Here is a 24,257-nt window from a genome sequence, read left to right on the forward strand (position 1 = left end):
CAGATATGTGGATGATACCTTTACCATTTGGAGCCATGGAAAAGAAGAACTAAACAAGTTCCTGGACCACCTCAGCAGCATCCACCCAAACATCCAATTCATCATGGAAAAAGAAAACAAAGGAAAACTGCCATTTCTAGATGTTCTAGTTTCAAACAATATGCTGTGTCCGGGTTGGTTCACCAAGTGTTCTGGTATAGCTGACTGATCTGGTTGAATAAGCCTGCAGCACCTTTCATGGTCTTTGATTTGTGTTTGGGCAATGCTGCTGCATTTGGTGGTCCCTATGTAGACATGTTCACAGTTGCATGGCATACGGTAGACTCCTGCAATGGTTAGAGGATCCCTCTTGTCCTTTGCTGAATGAAAATTCTTAGTTCCATAAGCATATAAGGTCCCTTTATCAGGGATTATTTAGCTAAAATATCAGTAAGGAAATGATATCTGAATCCTACATCCACAGTTCATTGAAATCAAGGGGTTATGCATTTTATAGTTATAGAATTATTGGATACAAATGCTTTGTTTTGCCGTCATTTGCTATGAGTTCTCACTAGCTGTAACTGGATTCTTCTTCCTTTTAATTAAGATGCCATTCTGAAAACCTAAAGGTTTTTTCAAAATTGATTAATGCACTGTGTAAATACCTCTTATTCTCATGAGGCCTTTGTATTGAGATTAGAGTTCACAATGATTCATTTTCACCCACAATGCAAACACAATTTCATCATACTCTAATTACTTGCCCCCTGGATGTCTGTGATCAATGTTCCCAGGAGAAAGAGCTTCTTGAAAGATGGTATGTGTGTTCACACAAGATGCTAAGAAAAAAATGATCACATCACCTCCTATTTAGTCAGTGCTGGTCCAAGGCTGATTTAAAAGCCAATTAAAACGAGGGTATAAACAGTTTCTGTGTTGGAAGGGGGACACAATGGTGGTCTAAGAAATAAAGTCACTGTTTTCTGGAAACTCCAATTAAAAAAAGAGAATGGAATACAAACAAGGATAATTCAGGATTAGCCCATTTGTCATATTATTGCCGTGTGTTTTGCCAGTGCTAAATCTCAAATTCAATAATATAGATAAAACACGATTAATGAGAACTCTTGCTAAATAAGGTTACAGTGAAGATAGACCTATTTTGAAATACAAATGCAAAATTGAAGATTACAGGTAGTCCCCAATTTACAAACATCCGACTCAAAGATTACTAATTGTTAAGAACAGGAGTGAGACAACAGGAAGTGAGAGAAATCTACCCCTCGAAGGGAAATTCATTCCTGAAAGAGTTATCATGGGTGAAAGGTGTCTCCACTGAAGCCTTCTCACCAATCCTTGTTTCCACAACAAGCCATTTTTTTTCTAAATCCAATTATCACAGGAACAGAAAGTGAAGTAAAATCTTTTGAACAGGGGCACAGGCAGCAAAACAAACCTCACAGGGGTGTTAACCCCTCCCTACGCTACCCAAAGGTAACATTACATGGTTTTGACTGGAGTTACACTTAAAAATATGTATATGATCTGTCCGACGTACAAATTCAACTGAAGAACAAACCTGCAGAACCTATTTTGTTCATAGCTTGGGGGCTGCCTGTAGTTGTTTTGAAGACATGTTGGGTCAGTTTTGAATCTCTGCTCGACCATGGACACTCAGAGGGTGACCTACAGCAAGTCACACTCACTCAGCCTCAGAGGAAGGCAAAGGTAAACCCCTCTAGACAAATCTTGCCAACATAATAACCTGAAGCCAAATAACAAGGTTGAGATTCTAGCAGTAAGATCAAATATGCAGGGATTTCAAGGTTCTACGCTTTTGCTCACAGCCCCATCCCATACCGCAATGTAGACTCCAGCTGTATATCTGAAAAAGAATTGTTATCTGATTGAAAGTGGTGTCTCACTCTTGCCCCAAATGAGATGCTATGGTGTCTATCTGCCAGTGTTAATAGAAGCTTCTCTTCCAACCCACAGACCTCCACAGCATTAAAAAATGGATTTTGGTGCCAGGACGGATGGAGGTAATCCCTGTTGTTCTGGAGCAGTGGTTCTCAACCTTCCATTCTGAACCACGCCACGAATAGAATTGGGCCAAACCTCCCACACAGAACCCCCATGACAGGCGGAGAGATCTTCAGCCTTCTCTGCCAAAGGGGTTCCTAAGACTATCAGAAATATGTGTTTTCTGATGGTTTTTGGCAACCCCTCTGACACCCCCTTTGCGACCACCCCCAGGGGTCCCGACCCCCAGGTTGAGAAATGCTGTTCTGGAGCAAATTCTGGATGTGCATAAGAGACTGCACTGAAGAGAAGGATTTTGCTCCTCTTATTCTGCTGTTGGAAGCAGGAAATGTACCATAGTGGAACCTGGTTGATATAGGTTTCAAAAGGTAGCTTGGCTCATATCTGATGGCTGTCTGACTTGTACCTTTGCACACTGAGCAAAGTAGCTTCCTGTGTAAGATACAGTGCTGATTATTGTTTTTGTCCATTTGGACTGAAATATTGTTATTGCAAAGGCAGAAGCATTTCATTAAACAATAATTTAGAAACGAAAATAAAGTTCCACATCTCTTGGCAATTTCATTGCACAGAAAATAAATTGGATGCTTTGAGCTTGTATCTCTGTTCAAGGTTCTTAAATCAGAATGCTATCACTTGCAGATAAATTATGTTCAAAACATAGGGCTTTGGATGCCCCACAATCTCCCCCCTCCCCCCCCCTCTTTACTTAATAAGTCCTTCAGTCACGTTTCATGAAAAAAATGCAGACTGTTCCTGGTGAGAAACAATGTCAAGATGATCCACAATCCTTTCTAGCTGTATGGCAGGGAACTGCACTTGGTTTTCAAGCCATTTGGCCACTGTAAGAAGTTGTGCCTCCTGGAAAGCACGGCCAATGAATTGCAGCCCAATTGGCAAGCCTTCCTCTGAGAGGGCAGAAGGAACACTTACAGCCGGCAGCCCTGAAAGACATACAAAAAACGCCCCGCATCATTTGAAAGGAATTTCATATCAAAACAACAAGAAAAATATACACATGGCAAATATTTATTTATTTAGCTTCTTTACACAATAGCCAAGTGGTCACATTACTTCACGTAATTATACTTAAACTATTTTGTATCCAATTCCTTTAATTGACATGAGATAATAACTTCCAAGTTATCTAATGAAACTTGAAGAGAACTCTGACCTGAAGGCCAATCTCCAGTGTTTAAAAGTCAAGTCATCTGATCGATATGATGGCCTTTTTTTGGATGTTTCAGTGAAAGTTCACATTTTAATTTAAGTGTTTATCTTAACTGCTGCCTCCATCACCCAAAGTTAGCAAGTCCTTTAAAAACATAGTGTTGTAACTACCAACTACTGTGGTAGTTGAGTATGTCCCTTAAGAACAATCCAATTTTTATTTCTTCCCATGGTAAGAACAAGGTATTCATTTCAGCTCCCTGAGAAGAGGATATATTCATTTTCACCAATGAATCACCACAGGAGCTGGCTGAAGACCACACACATGGGAAGACCTTCTAACACAATGACCATCATCCTAATACAGTACTGATAGTCACAAGCGGAATCCACTTTACGCTTGCATATGTAACCTGGCTGTGTGTGTAAAGGCTGTTATTCCTTTCCCTCTACAATGTCAAGAATTCCATCATTGTGTTGGAATACCCACAACACACACAGAACCTTTCAATATGGTTGCTGATGTGGGGAGGGCAACAGGAACAGCCAATGGTAATCCCAAACCAGATGAACAGCAAAGACATCTTTTGGCAGCATCTGCTGATCTCAGCAGAAGATGCAGACACTTCTCTGAGATATAGATACATACACATAAACAAACACCTCTGGTCTCCATCAACAATTTGATAGCCATAGAGTGAGTACTGGAGTGGTAACAGGAGAGCTGTGGAACACTTATGCTATGCTTGACCACTAGGACCTCAGACAAAGCCATTATATTGATGTTTAAATACTGTGCGTAAGCCTTCCTGAAATCAATTATTGTACCTACCAGACAAAATTAGCTAATCATAGGTTCCTGTCAATGGTGTGCAGTGAGACAGAATGTAATAGGGAAGAATGCACTTATAACCTTTAGTAAAAAAATACATTTCCTTTACCTCATGCTCGTGTGATAAGGACAAGACACTCATGTTTCTGTGCTTTTTCCTTTATTTTTACACTACTGCATAAAGTATCTAGCATGACCTAAGTTGTGTGTTTTATGAATTGTGGAGCAGTTCTGACTCAGATGTGGTCTTTCTTTAGAAACAAAAATAAGAACCTCTGAAGAAGCCAGTGACAGATACAGGTGAAACATCAGGAGAAAATACTGCTGGAACATGGCCATACAGCTCGAAAAACTCACAGTAACCCAAGGAGAATAAGCTGAAGAAGAGCAAGATTCCTGATTCAACTCATCCTGGCTGAGATGACAACGAATACTCATCTATCACTTATATGGGAAGAAGTGACAATAAGAGGTAAACCATATGGCAAAGCCAATTAAAGTGAAAATAACCACGATAAACTGGAGGAGGCTTCCTGCCTCATAACAACCTTATTACTATTTGATTCAAACATTAATACTTCAACAGCTCTTCCAGTCATTCCCTTGGTAACAGACAAGGGATACATATTCAGCGTAGAACAGGATACTTGCTGTTTCCGAAAATAAAGTTTGGGCCATTTCCAGCTTCCAGTTTTAATGTCAAACCAGCCAGAGTCCATCATTTGTAGTTATAGTTAATGGTTGAAACTTTCGGAAAGGCCAGATTAGATTTAGAATGCTGTCAAGCAGCAGAAGCAAATTCTGTGGAAGGATGCAATAAAGTTTCCTAAATCGCCCAAATATAAAGCCCAATTTAGAGGCTCTGTATAATTCTCAGGAGACAGAGTGTTATGTAGTAGTTTGAGTGTGGGACTATGATTCTGGGTTTAAAATCCCACTTAGCCATGGAAACCTTGGCCAAATTACACATTCTCAGCCTCAGAGGGAGGCAGTAATAAACCCTCCTTGAACAAATCTTACTAAGATAACCTTCTTCATAGATTTGCTTTAGGGTTTCCATAACTCAGAAATGACTTGAAAGCACCCAGCAACGGTTCCTGGCAGATATATTGTCTCTGAGGTGAACAGACACACAAAGTGGCTTCAAATCAGATTTGATCAATGTTCTCATTCAGATGTTATCAGTTCTCTTTTTAAATAAAATGGTAATCACATCTTGCTAATTAGATCCCTCCTGTGTTGCTGAAGAAAAATGATGATGACTGCCTGAAAAGGACCAATTCAAGAAATAAAAGCTATCGTTACCAATGGGCACATTTTGCTTACCAGCCATATTGGCAGCCTGAGTGAAAATGTCATCCTGTGTGCTGCGAGTCCTGTTGTCTTCTTTGATGAACTCTCTGTATGGCACAGTGTGGTTGAGAGTAGTGGGAGTGAGCAAAATATCAACCCCAGAACTGAAAACATTTGCAAAATCAGTGGCAATGAGCCTTCTTACTTTCTGGGCTTTGAGGAAATACTTTTCATAGTTTCTAAGAGCAGAAGTAAAAGGAAAGGTCAGTGAGAACTGGAAACAGAAAAATGAGTCATTATTTTCACCCTATAGCCTTATAGGGTGTGGGTGAGGATAAGTGGAAAATTTCCTAAGTTTACTAATAAACCCAACCTTGTGGATCGAAGCAATTTGACACTAGAATCAACTTCATAGCATTTCCTCAGTAACCCAACCCTCTCAGAAGTTTCTTGCTAAATTGCTAGGCATGAAAGATTCATGAGGCCCATCTATCTAAGTTGAATATTTTTCTTGAAGTAGCTCAGATATCTTGTGAACCTGTGAAATCACAGAAATATAACAACATTGACCAATGTTTTACTAAATACGGACAGAAATGCTCAAAATCTAGGCATTTCTCTCCGCTACACTACATGTATTCTCCCTTGACTGCTAGCAGCCTAGCAGTTTTTCTCTGTAATGTTTTGGACCATTAGAAGGAGAGATGAAAAATACATCTACTTCTGTATGTTTAGTAATAAATAGCTCTCTTGTGTTTCTGATCCAAATACAGGACCTTTCTGAAGCTAGAGTAGGATGCAGATAATGACCATTGCTCTTTCTCAAGAGAGCATATCAGATTTCATTTCAACCTTCATCGGCACTTATCAGTATTGTTCATCTCAAATAAGCGCTATGAACACTTATTCATATTTTCAGAGGTTTGAGAATCAAGTGCAGTTGCCTGCCATACAATTAGAAAGGTTCATGGTTCAATGGGATTTATTTCTAGGCAAACATTCCCAGGAATGTAGGATTATTCCCTTAGACCAGGCATGGGTAAACGTTGGCCCTCCAGGTGTTTTGGACTTCAACTCCCACAATTAGGAATTGTGGGAGTTGAAGTCCAAAACACCCGGAGGGGCGAAGTTTGCCCATGCCTGCTTTAGATCCATAGCTAACCCCATTCTAAAGATCCGGATCAGTGCATAATAAAACCCACAAAACAGAACTCATGTAGGAACTGTTGTGCCACTGTGTTATATGAGCTTGTGGTGCGCCTTACAGCAAAGCAGAAGACAAATGAAGCAGTTACTTAAATATTTTGTAAGAAATCATTAGTTTGATAAAAAGGCTATCCAGTTGAAGCTGTGGTCTTTCATCTTGTAGGTTTTCAAGGCAAAGTTTAGTGTGGCACAGAGTATGGAAGTAGTAGGTACTTTTGAGGCTGGAGATTCAGGACCCTTCCAGACAGCCATATAACCCAGAATATCAAGGCAGAAAATCCCACAATATCTACTTTGAACTGGGTTATCTGAGTCCACACTGCCATATATTTCAGTTCAAAGCAGATAATATGGGATTTTATTCAGCTGTGTGGAAGGGGCCTCAGGTACAGGTAAATGATAACACGTTTTCCTGTGTAAGTGCAACATTTACTTGTCAATTTTACTTTTTATTTTTGAGAATATTTTTAGGTATTCTCTGCTTCTTAGTTCTACGCTATTTCTTTCCAAGGAGAATTAAATGTTAAAATGTCAATTATTAATGATCAAAAACTGTTAACCCACCCAAACAAAAATGTAGTGGCAAAAGCACAGATACAGATCACCTAGAAGAAAGTAAAGGGATCTGGCAGATAAGTGGAAACATATGAAAGGAGGTGAAGAGAGAGAGAGGGAGAATGTCAAATACTAAATTATGCAGAATTTTAGGAAAACAATGTTTTGCTGTGCTCTATTACAACTGTAGCAGTATCAGCAATAATAATAATGCCTTAACTAGGTGGAAAAATCTGTCCAACATGAGTAATGCCACCCTTAACTGAACAACAAATAAAGTGCTGGCCTCATGAGTTCAAGCTTTGAAATGTGCTGAACTTACTGTTTTAGCAAGAAGTAGTTTCCTGATAGAATTCTTCCCCTTACAACATCATTAAAGCCTTCTCTACGTGTCGCTGCATACAAGGCTTCAGTTGATTTGTCAACACTGCTCCGATGTCCTAAAATTAGAAGTCACCAGCATTTTGGAAACACATCCTAAAACCATTGACAACTGCTTCATGAATAAACAACAAACATAATAACAGCATAAATCATGAAAGTTTAGTGCAGCTTGCCTGCTTACATTGCATATGGCCAAACATAAGACAACCTGGATAAAGAATTAAGATTCCCTCATGGGTCCCAAAAGCAGCTATCTGAGGCAGTTATTCAGATTTAAGCTAAACTGAATGTTCCTGGCTGAACATTTTTAGCAAAAATGTCCCCCTGGAGCAATAATCGGCAACCATGGAAAGCTAGGGGGTTGCATCAACCTGTGAGGAGCCCCTGGGTGCATCTACACTGTAGAATCATAGCAGATTGACACCATTTTTCTGCCAGGACTCTATTCTATGGAATTCTGTGAGTTGTAGTTTGAGAAGGCATTTAGCTTTCTCTGCTAAAGAGCTGTGATGCCTCACCAAACTACAAAACCCAGAATTCCATAGCACTGAGCCATGGCAGTTAAAGCAGTATCAAACTGCATTAATTCTATAATGTAAATGAATCCCTTGGGGATCACAAAAAAGTGCCACTATATGCCCCTAAGTGGTATATTTTGTTTTTCCAATGACAAAATATGGTGGAAATGCCCTCTATGCCCCCTAGTGGAATAGATTTGTTTGGAATTTTTTTTTTGCTAACATTGCTTTTTGACCCCTGGGAGGCTCAGCAGGAGTGCATTTGGGAACAATCTGGAGCAACTCGCAAGCACTCGCGCGCGTGCGCGTGCGCGCACACACACACACACACACAGGGAAACCTCATGTGGATTTGTGCCCTAGAATCTCCCAGAAATTATCTTTTTCATGCTCTTCTTTTCAACCAATGAAATTTAGTCAGGACAGGTGATAACATTTATGATCTGAACTTTTTAGAGCATTTGTGACTTCTGAAGGTAATTTTAAACTATTACATTGTCATCGATACTGCTATTACCTATGTCATTTTTACTGATGGTACTTTTTGATAATGACGTTTACTTTAAGATACTGTTGAGTTTTGTGCACAAAATATTTTCCTATTCCATTCACATGCATTGGCAATGAACCAGGGACCCACAATGGATTACAGATTTATGCTAGAAATAAACCTGGAACTATAGCCAATTACTCTAAACAAGCCAAAATTCAAAAGCAAACATTAAACCATGACTTTAGATCCTGGCCTGTTTAGAAGTCATTAACAAAAATGATTAGATTGAGATGTTTGTTTCACTGTGCCACTTTGAATTGTTACTTAAAGACAGCCAGGTTTATCCGCAGGCACTGCTGCATTTTATGAATTTTAAAATTTTATTATGTGACTTTTATGTGTGTTCATTGTTGTAAACTTATGTTGTCACAGTTCATATGCTTATGTATTGTTTATTTTATGTGCAGTACTTCGAAGTGCCTTTGTGATTCTCCCTGAGTCCCTCTGGGGAGATGGTGGAGGAATATAAATAAAGTTGTTGTTGTTGTTGTTGTTGTTGTTGTTATTATTATTATTATTATTATTATTATTATTAGGATGTGATCAACCACTATAGCTAAATGCAGTTCTTAGCATGTTTCTTATGAGGCAAGAAACACGGCTTGTGAAGGAGTTTATTCATATCTCATCTAAATTTAAATATGGCAATTCAATAATAATAATAATAATAATAATAGTAATAATAATTTCTACCCACTTCATCTCTCTAAAACCTATTGACATACCTAAAACACTGCACAGCACCCCTAGCTCGGTCTTATAAAAGTTTTCCTTTAAATTACATTTACTCAACATTCATTACATCTTTTGATTTATCTTTAGAACTTGTCTCATTAATTCAAAATAAATGTATTCAATTAGTGACACATATACCCCTGTATTATAGGTTTTTCTTAGCATAGTATTTGATCTCAAAATATTCACAAATGTCCTAAAAACTGTTGTGCCATAACACTGTCATTTAGGGTAATGCAATGCCAAAACTTACATGTCAATATCACAAACACCAACCAATGCTGGAATTAAAGTATCACTAAGAGAGGCAAATTATTTTATGCCCTGATAGAAATGTTTCATATTTGGAGGGAGGATGTCTTAGCTCTGTTATTTCTCTCTCCCCCACCTGGCCGCAGCTGCATCTACTCTAAAATGATGGAAACAGGAACCAGGAATTTGGGAGTCGAGGTGTGGAAGTACACAACTATAGTGGATTTGGCCCTGCAAAAAGTTCACTGAAAGGTTCGGGGAGCCCGATATGAAGCAAAACCCATTGTGTTTCATCAGGAAGTTCAGAGGTATTTCAATCACACCATCTTCCCTCTCCAGTTGACCTTGAGCGCAGACCAACAATCCAGCTGAACAATGTGTGTATTTTGCACTGCAGCCGGAGCACACTCTTCGGAGGACACAGCTGAGACAACATTTCTCTCATAACAAAAACACATTCCCAGGAATAATGAAAAAAGAAACTTTATACACCAACAGACCTTGCTGAGGTCAGTAGTAGACTCTTCAGAGCTTTGTCAAAGACCCAATCTTTCTGTAATTAAAAAGCTCATCAGAAACGATGGCTCAGAATTAGCACTGGGGTAGGTTGTGTTCTTTTTTTGACATCATTGCTGGATCTCCACTGACGCAAATGAGTTCAGGCTATCTGTTGGGACTCACAGGACAGGTGTACCTAGAACGACCAAGAGTTTTCAACCCCCATCCTGTTCTCCAAATGTGTTTGTTTTGAACACACTTGATTGTTGGGAGGGTAGCCTGCTCTGGAGTAAATCAAGATTTGCCTGGTGCTTTTGTGAATTTGTTTGAATGTGTAATATTAAAAAAAAAGACTTGCCTGGTGCTGCAGGTCAGCAGGGCTTGACCAGCTTTGTTTCAATCATCATTATTTGAACTCCTGCCCAGTTACAAATACATAATCCGTGTTCATTTCCGAGTGGGGTTTTCGGTCCAAAAGTGGTAGCTCCTGGGCATGGCTCATTCTTAGCTTTGTGGTTAGAGAAACTGTTCTGTTTGCCAACTCCAGAAACCAACCATTCCTGCGTAAAATGCAACTGTCACTGTGCCAAGCAACCAGCATTCCTGGAATCAGCTCAAGTTCACTCTGGATTCATGCTAAGCAAGAAAAGACTTGCACTGGGCCTCACTGGGCATTCCTTCAGAAAGTGGTTTACTATTCACTTACTTTCATAGAATCATAGAATCATAGAATAGTAGAGTTGGAAGAGACCTCATGGGCCATCCAGTCCAACCCCCTGCCAAGAAGCAGGAAATCGCATTCAAAGCACCCCCGACAGATGGCCATCCAGCCTCTGCTTAAAAGCCTCCAAGGAAGGAGCCTCCACCACAGCCCAGGGGAGAGAGTTCCACTGTCGAACAGCCCTCACAGTGAGGAAGTTCTTCCTAATGTTCAGGTGGAATCTCCTTTCCTGTAGTTTGAAGCCATTGTTCCGTGTCCTAGTCTGCAGGGCAGCAGAAAACAAGCTTGCTCCCTCCTCCCTATGACTTCCCTTCACATATTTGTACATGGCTATCATGTCTCCTCTCAGCCTTCTCTTCTGCAGGCTAAACATGCCAAGCTCTTTAAGCCGCTCCTCATAGGGCTTGTTCTCCAGACCCTTAATCATTTTAGTCGCCCTCCTCTGGATGCTTTCCAGCTTGTCAACATCTCCCTTCAACTGTGGTGCCCAGAATTGGACGCAGTATTCCAGGTGTGGTCTGACCAAGGCAGAATAGAGGGGGAGCATGACTTCCCTGGATCTAGACGCTATTCCCCTATTGATGCAGGCCAGAATCCCGTTGGCTTTTTTAGCAGCCGCATCACATTGTTGGCTCATGTTTAACTTGTCCACGAGGACTCCAAGGTCTTTTTCGCACACACTGCTGTCAAGCCAGGCGTCCCCCAGTCTGTATCTTTGGTTTCCATTTTTTCTGCCGAAATGAAGTATCTTGCATTTGTCCCTGTTGAACTTCATTTTGTTAGTTTCGGCCCATCTCTCTAGTCTGTCAAGATCGTTTTGAATTCTGCTCCTGTCTTCTGGAGTGTTAGCTCTCCCTCCCAGTTTTGTGTCGTCTGCAAACTTGATGATCGTGCCTTCTAACCCTTCGTCTAAGTCGTTAATAAAGATGTTGAACAGAACCGGGCCCAGGACGGAGCCCTGCGGCACTCCACTTGTCACTTCTTTCCATGATGAAGATGACGCATTGGTGAGCACCCTTTGGGTTCGTTTGCTTAGCCAATTACAGATCCACCTAACAGTAGTTTTGTCTAGCCCACATTTTACTAGTTTGTTTGCCAGAAGGTCGTGGGGGACTTTGTCGAAGGCCTTACTGAAATCCAGGTAGGCTACATCCACAGCATTCCCTGTATCGACCCAACTCGTAACTCTATCGAAAAAAGAGATCAGATTAGTCTGGCATGACTTGTTTTTGGTAAATCCGTGTTGACTATTAGCAATGACCGCATTTGTTTCTAAGTGTTCGCAGACCACTTCCTTGATGATATTTTCCAGAATCTTGCTGGTATCGATGTGAGGCTGACCGGACAGTAATTGTTTGGGTCGTTCTTTTTTCCCTTCTTGAAGATAGGGACCACATTCGCCCTCCTCCAATCTGCTGGGACTTCTCCCGTTCTCCAAGAACTCTCGAAGATAATTGCTAGTGGTTCTGAAATAACTTCCGCTAATTCCTTCAATACTCTTGGATGTAGCTGATCTGGCCCTGGGGACTTGAATTCGTTTAGAGAGGCCAGGTGTTCCTGGACAGCTTGTTTCCCTATTTGGGGTTGGATTTCCCCCAATCCTTCGTCCATTCCATGTTGCTGAGGTTGAAGATGGCTTTCTTTTTGTGAGAAGACCGAGGCAAAGAAGGCATTGAGCAGTTCTGCCTTTTCCCTGTCCCCTGTCGCCATCACCCCATCTTCTCCTTGCAGAGGCCAGAGAGGCCTCCTTTTTCTTCCTTTTTCTACCAACGTAAGCAAAAAAGCCTTTTTTGTTTTTTTTATGTCCCTGGCAAGCCTGAGCTCATTTTGTGCTTTAGCCTTGCGAACCTTTTCCCTACAGGTGTTGGCTATACGTTTGAATTCTTCTTTGGTGATTTCTCCCCTTTCACAGCCCTTATTCCCTTTTCTGCTGATATTTCAAACATCATGATAGTAGGGATTAATAACTATACAAGGGCTGATCTGGTAGAACATTATATATTTCTGAATCAAGGCATCCGCCCAACCCTTGAGCTAATCAACTCCATCCAATTGAAATTTCACATATCTTTTTAGTCTCTGACAGAATGGACAAAATTGGGTACGGGGAAGACAAAATAAGAGTTACTGCATTGGAGTTTTGCAGAGAAATGTGTTTCTCTTTTAAGTAACGCCCCTTAAATCACACAAGCAGAGTTTCACTTGCACCCTCCACCAGTTTTTCATTTATCCCAAAGTCTACAAATTATCTAGAATCACAATGTATGCACAGCTATCAATTCTGAAGTTTCCACCAGTTGACTATCAATTCTCCCTGCCATGTTTCCTTATGATCCTGCACAAGGTCATATATATATGTGGCTGCACTGAATCAGATGGAAATATGAAGGCTAATATGATGGAGGCCAGCAAACACTATAAGCACCAATGAGAGCAGAAGGGGCAGTGGCAGCAGGAAAAAGGAGACCCAAAGATCAATTTAAGATCAGTTCTAGAAGCTCAGCAGATCTTACACAGCTTAGGAGCTGCCAAACATGAAGAGTGTTTTATGACATAACATCACAGCTGTCATTCTTAAAGGTTTTTATTATGATGGCACTCTGGGAAATGAATTTGTTTCTCTTTTGCCAAAAATTTCTTGCAGCAAAGCACTTACCGTATTCTAAGCCATCAAATCGAGCCATGTTTGATGCTACTTCTGCTGCACACAGGACGTGGTAACAGACGATAGAGTAAGAGGTGTGGGGCAGGCTCACCTCAACCACGTTGGCGCCGGCTTTCTCAAAAAGGTCAGCTGCCTTGGACCAGAGTGCCAGTGTTTCACGAGACAATCCCGGTGCATTGTATTCCTTAGGAGGGCAAAGGGGGGAAAACATAGTTGTGTACATAGACATGCAAAGAGGATGTATACATGTGGAGCTTGTTTCCAAAAAGAACCAAAAACCTTCTGAACAATTTTACAGGAAATGAAAAAGAAAACGTGCTGAAATATGCATTCTTTTGCTATAAAATGCAATTTTCCAAGCCCTGTACCAAAGTGATTTGTTACATTTTGCTAGTTTTGATTTGTACATAACATTCTACTTCTACCCAACAAGGTGCTGCCATCTATATTTCATTTTGCGCTTTTTTGGATTTGGGACCTTTTGGAAACAAACTCCTCATACGCATTTTATAATTAACATACTGGCTGAAATGATAAGAAATATTCAAGTATGTAGGTCATGGAGGGTTCATGCAAACTTCTGATATGCACATGAAATTTCTCCCTCACTATTTTATGTAGCAGTTTTCTTTTATATAGTGTAGGTTTAGTTACAAAATCAGTGCCAAACTTCACAGGACAGCAAGTTGGCCATGACTGGGCTGAGATGAGGGAACCAGAATTATGAGTTACAACAGATAGTCGATGCAGTTTTGTTGTTTGAGTGTTGGACTAGGATTTTGGGAGAGCAAGGTTCAAATCTCCACTGGACCATGGAAAAGGAATTACCTTGGCCAAGTCATTTTCTCAAACTCAGAGAAAATGCAATGGCAAACCTAACTCTGAATAAATCTTGCTGTAAAAAGCCTGTGATATCATTGCTGTTAAGTTGGAAATTACTTTAAGTCATACAGCAATATAGAATGTCTGACGAGGAACTCATTGGCAAAAGGATATTCTACGATCTTCTGCTCATATTTTCCACAAGTGCAGTGTAAGAATTATTCAAAGACACTCCTCACCTTATTTCACAGGAGGCCCAATTCTACGTTCAGGATTAAACAATAACTCTGCTCCCTCGAGTAACTACTATGTTAATGTTTCTTCAAAATAGAACAAAAACCCTGTTACTGTATTTTTGCCATTTAATTGGTAATCATGACCATTGGATACACAGCAAATAACAGGGATGGTAAAGCTTATTTTCTCTGCTTTATTTAGGACCTGCTCAGCAAAAATGAACAGAACTTTGGGCACAGATATTTAGAACATGAATATAGTTCCCTACAACACAGAGACACATGCTTATTAGGAGTTTCAAATTTGCTGGGGCTGAGGGCACAGAACCCCCACAAAAGTGGAAAGCTGTGAATTAAGAATTTTGATTTTTTTTTTAATCTGAGAGAGTATTGCTCTAGGAGTTTCTAGGTCTTCCAGCATGACCAGGGCCGGCCCTAGATAATTTTCAAGTGTAAGCAAACAGAATTTTGGTGCCCCCCCCAAAAAAAACAATTGTTGAAAAATAAAAGCGTTGGATAAGCGAAAATGTTGGATAATAAGAAGGGAAAAGCCTATTAAACATCAAATTACATTATGATTTTACAAATTAAGCACAAAAAATCATGTTTTACAACAAATCAACAGAAAAAGCAGTTCAATACATGGTAATGTTATGTAGGAATTACTATATTTGTGAATTTAGCACCAAATGTTGAACTGGGATATAGGGCAGTGTGGACTCAGATAACCCAGTTCAAAGCAGATATTGTGGGTTATTGTTTGAGCTGTTCAATGTGCTTTTATCAAGTTTATTTACTGATTTTAATTTGGAATAGTTTAAACTGTTTGCATTGTTTTATCTATATGGCACCCTGAGATCTCATGATAAAAGAGTGGAATATAAATATTCAGTGTAGTTTCATTTATTTTCTCCCATGCCGACACTTACATGCCACTTACCTTTGGTATGCCTATGCAAAGATTTTTCAGCTCTGTCAAACTGGGCAGCTGAAATGGCTGAAAGGGGTCCTGCACAGTGGTTGAGTCTTTCAGATCATGGCCACCAAGGACACCTAAGATAAATAATTATAAACCTTATAAGATACAGAGAAGAGAGCAGTAGAGTATGTCAAGGGATTAAATCAGGACTGAGACACTGAGAGAAATTCCTCATGAAAGAGAGACATTTTATACCCAATATGGTGGCTGCATCATCAACACATCTTGTTAAAATGCCTGGTACGTCCATAGAGTTAACGAGCGGAATAAGACCATGACGGGAAACTAGGCCATAGGTTGGCTTCAACCCGACAACTCCACAGAGAGAAGCTGGATTTCTGGTGGATCCGCCTGTATCAGAACCCAGTGCCCTGCAGTTGAAGGACAAACAGTGGCAATTAGGACCAAACCCCTTATTTGCTCTGAATTTGTAACATTCAGTTATGCCAAAGGTGCATATTAGATCTGTAAGAAACTCCACAGGTAGGTACAGTTTTCATGCTACACATCTTTTTCCTTCCTGGACTTCTTTCTATCATGCAGCTTAAGTACAGAACTTCTATTCAGAGCTGAAGTTGATCACTTCCCACAATGGTCTGAGGGCAGAGAATGTCATTCTGCTGTCAAAATTAAGGGAACATCCAGGAAACTTCCAATGCTTTGAGGCAATTGAAAGTAACGTGAACTCTAAAAACAATCCTTATTATCTTAAAAGCATATTGCTGCTTACACTTTATTTGACGATTGTTCAAAATTGACTCTACTTCACTATTTTCTTTGGAATAAAACACACAAGGACAGAACCAGTCAGAACTTATGCAATTTGAAGCTCTATAGGTTAAACAGAAGAAATAATTAATTGATTACATCTCTGCTATATGGAGCCACTAGTGGCACAATGGGTTAAACCCTTATGCCAGAAAGATTGCTGACCGACAGGTTGGAGGTTTGAATTCGGGGGGAGCGAGTGAGCTCCCCCTGTCAGCTCCAGCTCCCCATGTGGGGACATGAGAGAAACCTCCCACAAGGATAGTAAAACATCAAACATCCGGGCATCCCCTGGGCAACGTCCTTGCAGATGGTCAATTCTCTCACACCAGAAGCGACTTGCAGTTTCTCAAGTCGCTCCTGACACAAAAAAAATCTCTGCTATGATAATCAATAGGGTTTCTAATCTGCATCATGGTTTACTTTTTTCCTAAATTTTACTTCCTTACTACTTTTTTAAAAATATATGGTAACAGTGTCGGCATAGCTCAGAAATGTAGGAAACAGTCCTGTATTTGCACAGCATTAGTCTGAAAAGCTATGGTATCTGAACATGGATGTCAGATAAAAGCCTGGGATGAAAAGGGATTTCACTGTACAGAATGGGATTTGGTAAAATTTCACAGAACCCAATCCTTCTGTTCTGACTGGGCTTGAGCTGGATATATTGTTAATCCCACAGTACTGAGAAGGGAAGCTGAGGTTATCAGTTACACCCCTTCCTCCACATTGTCACAACAAATTATTTCCCAGCAGCACAAAATGGTATGTCCTCTTGGCACATAAAAAAAAAAAACCTCAGGGTGCTTTACCCCAATTCTCACTCCTTATAAGTGTTAACCTATGTGTATAGAACAGACTGCAAATCACAGAATCATAGAATAATAGAGTTGGAAGAGACTACATGGGCCATCTAGTCCAACCCCCTGCCATGCAGGAAAGGCACAATAAAAATATCCCTGACAAATGGCCATCCAGCCTCTGTTTAAATGTTTCCAAGGAAGGAGCTTTCACCACACTCTGAGGCAAAGAGTTCTACTGTTGAACAGCTCGTATGATCAGGAAGTTCTTCCTAATGTTCAAGTAGAATCTCCTTTCCTGTTATTTGAACCCATTGCTCCGAGTTCTAGTTTCAAGGGCAACAGAAAACAAATCTGCTCACTCTTCCTTATGGCACCCCCTTACATGGCTATCATGTTTCCTCTCAGCCTTTTCTTTCCTCATAGGAAATTATCTTTGATCATTTTAGTCGCCCTCCTCTAGACACCTTCCAGCTTGTCAATATGTCTTTTAAATTAGACACAGTATTCCAGATGAGGTCTAACCAAAGCAGAATACAAAGACACCATTACTTCCCTCAATCCAGATACTATGCTCTTTTTGATGCAGCCCAAAATCCCATTGGCTTTTTTAGCTGCTGCATCACACTGGTGGCTCATGTTCAACTTGTTGTCCACTAAGGGCCCTTTCAGACAGGCCCCTTATTCCAGGATCTGATCACAGATTTTCTGCTTTAAACTGGATTATATAAATCCTTTGGAGTATTATTTAATTTGGTGTCATCTGCAAACTTGATAAACATGCCCTCTAAACCTTCATCCAAGTCTTTAATAAAGATGTTGAACAGTACTGGGCCCAGGACTGAAACCTGGGGAACTAGTCACTTCTTTCCAGGATGAAGTGGAACTATTAGTAAGCACTCTTTGGGTTTGATCGCTTAACCAAATCAAATATTCATGGGCACTGCTGCTTCTGAGCTTTATGGAGTACTTAACTGCATATCATATTATGTTTTTACAGTGTTATGTTCCTCTTCGGTTACAATATTAATAGCCTATGGAATCCTGGGATTTGCAGTTTAAGGAGTGGCATTTAGAATGATCAAACAGCGCTCTTGGACCTCAATAAACTACATGTTCCAGGGTTCCACAGGATGTTATGTTAGTAATGTAATATTTCTTCTATATAAACAACTTCTTTGGCAGCTTGCATAACAAGTGCCATTTAAAGTTGTTTATATAGAAGAAATATTACATTACTAACATAGTACTCACACATTACATACCATACTATCCTTTTTACGTTTCATTGTAGTCTATAGACATCTGCGTTTTTTGAGTTCCACAGGATGTTGTCATAGCAGTTAAAGTGGAATATAGTATTATAACAGTGTAATGTGATAAAGATGCTAATGTCTTCCTGGTACTAATCAAATGTTATTTATAATGACACTGCTCTTAAGCTTCTTACGCAAAGCACGTGAAAGACGACACCGCAGCAGCACTGCCTCCTGAGCTCCCACCAGTTATCAACCAGTTGCCGTCTTCATTTTGAGTCTTAGGGTTTTGCAGGCATTTCTCCTTGTACTGCCGAGAGTAACTCCAGGGGTTTCTAACTGGTCCGAAGGCTCCATCTGTACTCCCTGAGCTAAGAAGACAAACAGTTAGGAAGCCAGAAGACAGCTTATTAAGCTAGCAATAGACTGGACCATCCTTTTTTCCTCCTTAAACTTTACTCCAAAATGAACCATAAAGGCCCATCAGTTCCGATGTTACACATTAAGGAATTCAATGAGAGATGAACAAACTGGTGCCCTTCAACATCTTTTATTCTTTAGCTATTGGAAGTTCTGGAGAACATCTGGGGAATTTAGCATTTTGGATTTGAATTTTGGAGTGAACTGCATCTACAGCTATCCAGTTTATAGCTGGACATAACTCCTATATACCTGGTGGCTCTATTTTATCCAGTTGGATTTCTGATCTTGGAAACCTGTGGCCCTCCAGATATTGTTGGATTGAAACCGGCATCATCCTTAACCAGCAAAGCCCCCAGTGAGAATCTCTTTAGTTTCATAGAATTACAGAAACTGGTACTGAATTCAAAACCTGTTCCAGCTAGCTGTCTGTTTCCTTTACTAAAATGGAAATCTCTACTGGCAGAAGTTGCAAAAACAGGTTGAAACAGCATGACAAATTCCTGCTAAAATCACAGGTGCAAGATGGGATCTGAATACTCTGAGCTTTGATGACTGACTAAACTTGTGATCCCTGAAATATGTTTCACTTTTTTTTCACTGCCCCTGTACCCCAGGATCTGATCCCAGATTATATGATTTAAACTGGATTATGAGTCCCCAATGACAGATAAACAGATAATCTGGGATCAGATCCTGGGATACAGGAACAGTGTGGAAGGGGCCTAACTGCATAGTTAAAAATAAGTGAAACATATTGCAGGCATCACAAGGCCAGATCTTAATAGATTTTAAGTCAACTTACCCCATAGCAAATTCATCTAGGTTTGTTTTCCCAAGAAGTATAGCTCCTTGAGCCAGTAATTTCTGGACAACTGTTGCATTGAAAGGGGGGACATATCCTGAAAAATGAAAAGATTAAATTGGCTGAAGACACGGTGCATGTCTGGACACAACAATAAGCCCGATCTGTTGTTTTGTTGGGGGCAATGTCTGAGCTAACTAGGGTAAACAAAGAAAATAAAAACTTTCCATTATGCCCAACCAGAATCCTGATTTTTGACTCCCTAACAAGGCAGAATTTGAAGCTAAGGTTTGAAATGGTTTTTCTTTCCTAGTTTCTTCGGGGAATCAAAAGACAAGCTTTGGTTTTGAATTTAATATGACAATTTTTTCCTGGTTAGTTCACCTACAGCTGTTGATATGATGAGCCAAGAAGGGGTAAATGGTCAACACATTCATGAATGTTAACTCAGAATTGTCAGCAATCTGTTTTAGCCATTGTAAATTATATGAGCTACATCATTCTATAACCTCATGACACTTTATTGTGCAATGTAGACTGTATTAATTTGGCATATTTTGACATGACCTTTAGCCAAACAGATCCAAAGGAAATTCATTACAAAGACATATACAAACAAGAAAATTAGCACAATGCTGCCAAACAAATGTTGTAATAGAAGCAGCAGGTGAAGGAACCCAGGATTTTTAAAAGCCAGATGGGCACATAAAGGGACTTGATGAGAAAACCAGGGGAGTACATCTAAGGAGGATGGTCCGTAAGAGGGCCACATCACCATGAAGGGCCTCTTTGTGATCACCAAATATCATATGGAGGACACCTGGAGGAAAACCTCCAGCGCTGACTTCAGTGCATAGGAAGGAGGACATGGGAACAGGTACCTGTCATGTCCCAAACCAGAAAGGACTGTAAAAGCAAGCTTCAATTGTGTTCAGAAACAGGTGGAAAAGCAGTTTGGTTCTTTAAGAACAGATGTGATACAGGCCCAATATCTGATGGTCTCAGTTGCAAGTCTAACATCATACTGGGAGTTTAGTACTGTAGAGAGGTTTTGTGTTAAACAGAGATTATTGATATGATTTTATTTATTTGTTTGTTAAGGGAAAAGGGAGTTATATATTAGCAAGGAAAAGCCTAACATGGAAACTAGCTGGAAGCAGCATTTGGTAGGTTGCCATGGTAACACAGCTTCCCTTGGGAGAAAAAGGGGGCGTGGCTAAGTTGACAGTTAGAGTATATTCCCTTTTTTAAAAGGAGTTGCTGATAAGGGTTTGAGAAGAACAGCTGCGGTTAGGTTTTGAAAAGATTAGGAGCTGTGGGAATCAGCTAAGGACGGTAGCTTATGGTCACTCAGGAGAAAGGCTGGTGATATAAGTTGACCGGGTGTTTTATTTACTGTTCGAAGAGAAGTTATTTAAGATATATCCATTCAAGAAAGACTACATTGTAACTTAAGATCCGGAACGTTTACTGATTGAAACTACACGCTTATGTACCAAAATAAACTTGAGTTTTATTCTTCATAAAGATCAGTCTCCTTGCCTCTCTCTAAGCTCTGAAGGAAGACCATTACCTCACGTTGGTGGCAGTTACTGTACTTTTCTATATAAGTTACCATCTTTACACATTTAAACCCATCAGTTCTGTTATCCTTCCTTATCCACTAAATCCTCCCTGTCATACATTCACACATCCTCCATCCCTCTCTCACACACGCACGCACATCTCCTCAATTGGAGGCAGTGGTGGGATTCAAAAATCAAAAAAGGATTTCCCCCTGCCTGAGTTGAGTACCACAAATTGGGCTCTCTTCAAGTACCATGTTCAGCATACTTCCTAAGGTTATTTTACAATAACATAATGTGCTAATACAGCAGATAATTAGGCTTATGAAAAATACAGCTACCAGGGTTAAATACAGCTACATCATCACATTCTTAGGCACATTTAAAATCACTCCAAGAGAAGCATCCAATCAATTTACTCATCAGTTGCATTCTTCTGCCAGTAAATGAATAATTTCAAGTCTGAACAACAGCACACAGACTAAAGAGCAGAGCTTCTGGGGTGTTGGCTTATTTTAAACACGTTACTTTACCTTTTAGCATAAGAGATGCACATGTTGTTTCAATTCCAGCTGTACTGAAGTTGTCCTTCACAGCAACAGGAATACCATCTAAAGGTCCTAGACTCTGACCTGTATTGCAGATGTTACAAGGATATTCAGTTCAATGTGTAAAATTTTGTATCCAAGCCCTATACAATACCAAGTTATGGGATTTTATTTTTGCTTGCTTATGCCCAATTTGAGTGCACATGGCTACTGAGCAGCTGGTGTCTAAACAGATTAGGTAGAGGTATAAAGGGAACACACCCAATTTCCCTTCTGACTGATTCTTGAAGGCAGGCTTCCTCAACCCGAATCCCAGACATTTTGCTCTTCCTCCTATCATTCCTAGAGGGATGATGGGAATTGTGTCCAAGAGCCCAGTAGGACCAAGATTGCAGGACACTGCTTTAGAGGAAGCCCCAGAAACAAATTTATCCAGTTACAAGACAATCTAAATAAAGATTGGGACTCAGACTGCCGGTGAGCGGTGATGGCGGCAGGCTGGGTATTCCGAGGACTCTCGGTTGCCAACCTCTGAGGGAGCGATTGGGAGGTATTTTGCCCCCCTTCCTCCACGGATAAAAGTGGGGGAAGTCGCCAAGCCAATAGGTGTCCGTAGCCGACGGTCCTAAAGCCTGCTCTTCCCTCAAGGAGGGGTGGACGAACGGACCCGGTAAGACGCCGCTGGCAGCGTGGATCGCCAAGAGGGAAGTGGGGAAAGACCCGCATTAACTGCCGACCTCCGCACATTTTAAAACTGAAGAAAACATTACAAGAAGGCTGGGGGACCAGCGCAAGAAACCGTGAGTTTCAAAGAAAAAATTCTGAAGCTTTGCATAAGAACCCGTTCCCCCCTAATTAAACAGCAAGGGAGAAAGGGGCTTTCGGAGACAATAAAAGCTAAAGCACTTATCTTTCGCCTTTGAGAGCCTCAGAAAACCCCGGCTACCGGCTTCGGTAGAGCGGGGAGGGAGATCAAAATAGGCCAGGGGGTGGGAAGATTCCCCCAAGGAAGAAATGTAATGTTATAAGAAGCTGACTTTGAAGACATATTGGTTAGTTTACGAAGCCACCTCCACAAACAAACAAAAATAAATAAATAAAGAAGCAGAGTAAAGGATCACGGAAGAGGTCAACTGGGATTGGATAGTGCTAAGGGCTAAGGGCGGAAGAACCGCCCAACGGCTTCAACAGGAAGAGCGAAGACGGGAGACCTCTAAAGGGACACACAGGGAATAGACGGAAGGAAGAGTGGATGAGACGGAACGGAATGAGTTCTATGAAATCTTAAATCAGGCTAATTCAAGTTGACTAATATATCAATGAAATTAAAGATAAAAATTGATTGAAGGAATTAAAATACATAAATAAAATAAAATAAAATAAATCAATTGACTGAAACAGTTTAACTGGGTCGTTTAAGCTATTAAAGACACAAATGAACTGGAGGGGTTTAAATCATAAAGACATAAATGAATTTGAGAGGATAAAAATTTAATAAACGACGGGACAATATTAATTTGATTTGTGGAAGTTAATTAAGGTATTCTAAGTCACAAATAGACCGAAGAGAACAAAAGGATTAATTGTTTAGAAGATTTGACTCAACTGGAGGTTTGCTGAGAATTGGAAGAGCCTTATCAATTAATTTTTAATTCTCTAAGTACCTCTTCTACTGAACTTACAAACACACTATAAGAATTCAGATTTTCAGAAGATAGGAACCGCATGAATTGAAAAAATTACTAATTATATTAATTCATAAATAATTCTTTAAATTGAATAAGAAGTGTCAAACAGTTGTTGTTGTTTGGTTCTCTGTTTAAAAAGGGGCATACCAGCATGTTTACACCAAAAAGCAAAATGGAAAAAGACACCAAAGACATTAAAGGCACACCCAGAAGACAATCAAACGCAGGAGAGATTGGGTTTACAGAATTGATGAAAGAACTACAGAAACTTTCCGAGAAGCAAGATATACAAAATAAAGAACTTCAGTTAGTAGCAGAAAGACAATTAACACAACAAAAAGATTTTCAAAAATTTCAAGATCAAATGTTTGAGATGAAAAAAGAAATGAAAGAGGAAATTGGAAAAGTTAAAAAGGAACTAGAGACAGTATATACAGAGATTAAAGAAATTAAAAGCGACAAACAAAAAATGGAAATGGCCCAAGAGAAAATACAGAAGAAGATGTCAAGTTTACAAAATAGAAGTGAGAAATTGGAACAGAAGCAAGAAAAACTGGAACAGGATGGGATGGAATTCCAATTAAGATTTAGAAATATTCCAGAAGATCCCAACGAACAGATAAGAAAAATAATTTTACAGATAACGGCAAAAATTTTACAACTTACAGAACAAGAGATGGATAAAGAAGTGGACCGAGCCTACAGAATAACTACAACATTTGCTAAGAAAAATAAAGTGGCAAGGGATACAATTGTGCACTTTGTCAGAAAAAGGATCAGAGATGAGATTCTACGAAGTAACAGCAAAAATCCTACATACTTTAAAGAAAGCAAGATTACAATATTAAAAGAATTCCCACAAGAGACACTGAACAAAAGAAGAAAGTATATGTTCCTAACTGAAGAACTCAAAAAAGCAAACATAAGGTTCCGTTGGGAAAAGACGGAGGGCATAATGACGAC

General features: G+C 40.0%; 2 protein-coding genes and 1 long non-coding RNA gene across 3 annotated transcripts in view; 2 read left to right on the top strand and 1 right to left on the bottom strand.

The window, feature by feature from the left end:
- Positions 1-24,257, top strand: part of LOC134298835 (uncharacterized) — a 483,127-nt gene that overhangs the window by 212,047 nt on the left and 246,823 nt on the right. The window lies entirely within an intron of this gene.
- The window catches only part of qrsl1 (glutaminyl-tRNA amidotransferase subunit QRSL1), a 33,382-nt gene continuing 9,733 nt past the window's right edge, over positions 609-24,257 (bottom strand). The window contains exons 3-11 of the mRNA XM_003215608.4: positions 21,592-21,690; positions 19,494-19,590; positions 18,463-18,639; positions 15,640-15,815; positions 15,406-15,518; positions 13,399-13,591; positions 7,404-7,521; positions 5,354-5,559; positions 609-2,969 (exon numbers count right to left, since the gene is read on the bottom strand). Of these exons, the coding sequence (XP_003215656.1) occupies positions 2,758-2,969; positions 5,354-5,559; positions 7,404-7,521; positions 13,399-13,591; positions 15,406-15,518; positions 15,640-15,815; positions 18,463-18,639; positions 19,494-19,590; positions 21,592-21,690 (1,391 nt within the window). The 3' untranslated portion in view covers positions 609-2,757. The remainder of the gene's footprint in view (positions 2,970-5,353; positions 5,560-7,403; positions 7,522-13,398; positions 13,592-15,405; positions 15,519-15,639; positions 15,816-18,462; positions 18,640-19,493; positions 19,591-21,591; positions 21,691-24,257) is intronic.
- On the top strand, positions 4,130-10,409 carry LOC134298822 (uncharacterized). The gene is made up of 2 exons (XR_010005912.1): positions 4,130-4,499; positions 9,670-10,409. It is a non-coding gene; the product is annotated as an uncharacterized LOC134298822 (long non-coding RNA).

This window comes from Anolis carolinensis, chromosome 1 (genome assembly GCF_035594765.1).
Source record: "Anolis carolinensis isolate JA03-04 chromosome 1, rAnoCar3.1.pri, whole genome shotgun sequence".
Classification (NCBI taxonomy): Eukaryota; Metazoa; Chordata; class Lepidosauria; order Squamata; family Dactyloidae; genus Anolis; species Anolis carolinensis.